The 4,269-nt window shown below is 28.3% G+C and overlaps 1 protein-coding gene across 1 annotated transcript in view; it reads left to right on the forward strand.

The window, feature by feature from the left end:
- LOC107645198 (non-specific lipid-transfer protein-like protein At2g13820) overlaps positions 1,921–4,269 on the forward strand; it is a 2,981-nt gene continuing 632 nt past the window's right edge. Inside the window, exons 1-2 of the mRNA XM_016349168.2 lie at positions 1,921–2,510; positions 3,846–3,908. Coding sequence (XP_016204654.1) covers positions 2,129–2,510; positions 3,846–3,908 — 445 coding nt within the window. The 5' untranslated portion in view covers positions 1,921–2,128. The remainder of the gene's footprint in view (positions 2,511–3,845; positions 3,909–4,269) is intronic.

Here is a 4,269-nt window from a genome sequence, read left to right on the forward strand (position 1 = left end):
ATAAATAACAAATGCTAAATAAAATAAGTTTTAACAGTTTTTTTTTTTGTCTCTCTGTCATAACTGAATATCTCTTGAATTAATTTTGGAGTGAATTTGACTTATTTAATTCTAAGGTTCTTTGTAACAATTTTTGTGTTTTATTTCCTCTTAAAAAAAAGGTGGTCCTATTTTTAATCTCTATCACAGGAAAAGATTTAAACTCGTCCATGAACAAAATGTTCTGTGGGAAGAAACATCAAATGAAGAAATCTTGAGAAGAATAGAGTTAAGAGAGTCAATATTGATAGAAAGAGAGTTAAAAAAATATACCTTTTGTCTATCTTTTGTACACATTAAATCAAAATTTTTGGACCAGTATTATTGAATTTATTAAATGAATTATAAAATAAAATTACATTAATATCTAAAAATATAATAGTTTTTAAAAAGTTGAAACAAATTGAACATAGGAGTATATTATTCTTAAATAATTGATTTTCAAAACAATTTTAAGTAACTTGCCAAGAGGAGAGACACCATCTAATAATTATGCTCTCATATATTATGTATACATGACTTTAACAGTAAATTTGCATCTCTTATATTTTAGTACTTCTCTTTTCAATCTTTTCTTTTGTATTCTTTAGCGCCATATATGGAAATTTAGGTAATAGAATAAATCTAAAAGAGAGAAGGAAAAAGAAAAGAAAAGGAAAAAGAAAAAAGAAAAAAGTATCTATCATTCCAAGGTGGGTTAATAACATGCATGCCTTCTCTGTTAAGCATCATAATTGAATAAAAATTTCAAACCCCCTTTACTACTTAGTAGGCCACTCCCCATGTAATCATAATTGGTGCACAAAAAGCAAGAAACATTTGCTTTTATTTTTTTTGTTACAGTGAAAATAATTTGGGAAGATTTTTAAGTGTACTGTTATATCGGTGTATCAGTGATTTTTAACCATTGATCTTAATTATATATATTATATATTTTTTATAATTAAGATCAACGGTTAAAAATAACTGAAACACCGGTATGACGGTACACTTGAAAATTTTCCAATAATTTGTGAATGAATACTTTATAAAAAAGTTTAGGGGCAGCACTTTTATTAAAATTTGACTAACACTTAACCATTAAAAAAAAGAGTAAACTATCATTTCTACCCACGAAAGTTGAAAACGCTGACATATCTTCCTATAGAAAACGGAAATTACCATTTGTACCATGAAATATGGGTTTCGCACAACAAAATTATCAAAACACTAAAAAATTACCTAAAATCCCTAAATTACCCTTATCTTCACCACCACACCACCTCCTTCACCCAGTCACCTTTCTAACCCTAACCCTCTTTACCTAGCCACCACCCCTTTTTCCCTTTCTAATCTCAAATCCCACCACTACCCCCTTCACCCACCACCACCCCTCAAGCTCTTCACTCAATGGTGACTCCCGCTACCCCGCAACCGTCACCGAAACTATCGTTCTCGTTTACGGATTTACCGGCGAATCCAGCTGGTTCCTCCGATAAATCCATGAACAAGGGCGAGGGTTCTATTAGCTAATTAAATATCATCTCACATTAAATATCATCTCACACCGTTAAAAATATTAATAATGACTAATTAATGACTAAACATCATAATTTCTGTTGGTCCCTAAAACTCCTCCTACCTCCTACTTTATTTGGTTACAAATCATGCTATAAAAAAAATCCCATGATGAAAAGTGTATGCATATGCCTCAGGCACTTTCCATAACATATATAGCAAAAGGAGCAATGCAGAACAAAAAACATAAGAAACGTATAAAATAAAATGAATACGAATAATATAACTGACGAAGACGAGACAATTTTATTAAATTAAATTTATAAAGTTGCAATATTAATAAGGTTCTTGGCAAAGAATCTCTCTACATAAAGCAAAAAGAAAGAAAACAAAAAAAAAAGCAAGTTATGCACCATGATAAGCTAGCCAGCTACCACTCTTTTTATTCACACTTTTCTTTATTCCTTCTTCATAAACCATTCTCTTGTGCCTTTAATTTCTTCAACTCTCTGTAACCTAATTCTTACACCAACCCAAAGAAAACACCCCAAATTTTTTCATTCAATTTTTAGCATGCACTTTATATGATATAATGAATTCAATGGCGGCATCAAGAAGGGTGATTGAGATGCTGCTTTGTATGTCCTTGTTGGTGATGATGAGAATAACAACAATGGCACAACAAACACAACAATATCCTGAGACTAGTACTTCTTCAAGTTGCAGCAATGTTCTGCTAAGTCTTTCTCCGTGCCTAGATTACATAACAGGAAGTGCTTCAACACCATCATCTGGTTGTTGTTCACAACTTGCATATGTGGTGGGGTCACAGCCACAGTGCCTGTGTGAAGTTGTTAATGGTGGTGCTTCTTCAATTGCTGCCACCCTCAACATCAATCAGACTCAGGCTTTGGGCCTTCCTAATGCCTGCAGATTACAAACTCCTCCAATTACCATCTGCAGTGCTGTTACTGGTATCACTTCTAATTTCTTACTCAAAATCTTTCATATCTATATTTAATTTCTATAATGTTAGTAAAGGTAACTCAACATTTTTTTTAAATGGAAAATTATAGGATACCAGTATACTATCTGCCAACTTATAGTCAACAATAATTAATTATTATATTTTAATCACATCTATAAAGAGACACATCCAAAAAATATATATAAAGACATTTCTATTAGATACAACCATAAAAAAAAGTATTTTTGTTAGACATATCCACAAAAACATTTCTATTAAATACAGTCATAAACAAGAGTTGGCAGAAACGCTATTAATAACGTAACGGGATTGTTTTTAAATACAGAAATTTCATTGAACAACAATGTTAAGTTTTTATAAAAAAAATTATTTATACACCAAAATTAGCCATCAAAATAAAACAATGTTATATGATTAGCAAATATTATTATTTTGAACCCGTATTTAGCTAGTAATAATTTGCACATATATTTACAGAATAAATATATAATTTACACTTATATTTATCAGAATTTGTATACATGAGTTAATGTAGTTTGCGCTCATATTTTTCAGAGTTTGTATACATGAATTAGTAAAATATATTTGTTGAAGATAATTTAGTATTTGGGTTAATAGTCAAATTAGTCCCTCAAAGATAAGACATTTTTTTAATTCATCTTTGAATGATTTTTTTTAATCAAATTGGTCCTTCAAAAATTGCGAATTAATCATATTTGTCCTCCAATAACTTCATTAACAATTTTCTTCAAAGATTGATGTTGTAAAACGTTAATTGATAATATATATAATACATGATATGTCTAATTGGGTATTGACTAAATATGTTTATAAAAATTTATTAAATTAATCATTTTTTTCAATTACAAAAATCATATTCATAATATGACCTAGTGACTAAATTGATAAATTTTCGTAAATATATTTAATCAACGTCTAATTGAACATGTTATGTGTCATATATATGCTATAACATTTCACATCATCAATCGTTGACAAAAATTATGAGTGGAGTAACTGAAGGATAGATATGATTAATTTGTAATTTTTTAATGACCAATTTGATTGAAAAAATCTTTCAAGAACGAATTTAAAAAATGTCTTATCTTTTAAATTTAAAATATATAAATATATGTATTATTTAATTTATTTTTAATATATATTTTATATTAATAATTAATTTTGGTATATGTATAATATGGGTGAATTTTTAATATTATCAAATCCGTCGTTACATTAAAATTAGGGGTAAATTCGTGTATATACTAACACAGATTTATACGACTAAGATTGTTTTATGCTGTGAATTGTGTCTTTTTAGGATCTGTTTCTCCGCCGGCAGGTGTTTATTATGCGCCCAACATTCCAAATTCACCTGCAGCAGGTAACAAAAGAAAGAATAATTCTTTAATTAGTACTAAGACATTTCTCTTATTCTAGATCATTGAGGGAGTATCACATTATAATAAAGTATAATTATTTAGGTTTAATTATTCTATTGATTTTTATAGTCGCAAAATTTTTAATTAAGTTCTTATATTTTTTTTTTAATTGGGCCTTACACTAAATTTTTTTTAATTAGGTCCCCTTTAGTAGTAAGACTTAATTGTATAGGGACTTAACTAAAAAAAATTGATGCAGAGACTCAAATAAAAAAAAGTATAGAAATTCAATTGAAAAAAAATTAGTATAAAAACTCAATTAAAAAAAAATATAGAAATCTAATTAAAAATTTTGTGAAATTA

Source organism: Arachis ipaensis, chromosome B06 (genome assembly GCF_000816755.2).
Source record: "Arachis ipaensis cultivar K30076 chromosome B06, Araip1.1, whole genome shotgun sequence".
NCBI lineage: Eukaryota > Viridiplantae > Streptophyta > Magnoliopsida > Fabales > Fabaceae > Arachis > Arachis ipaensis.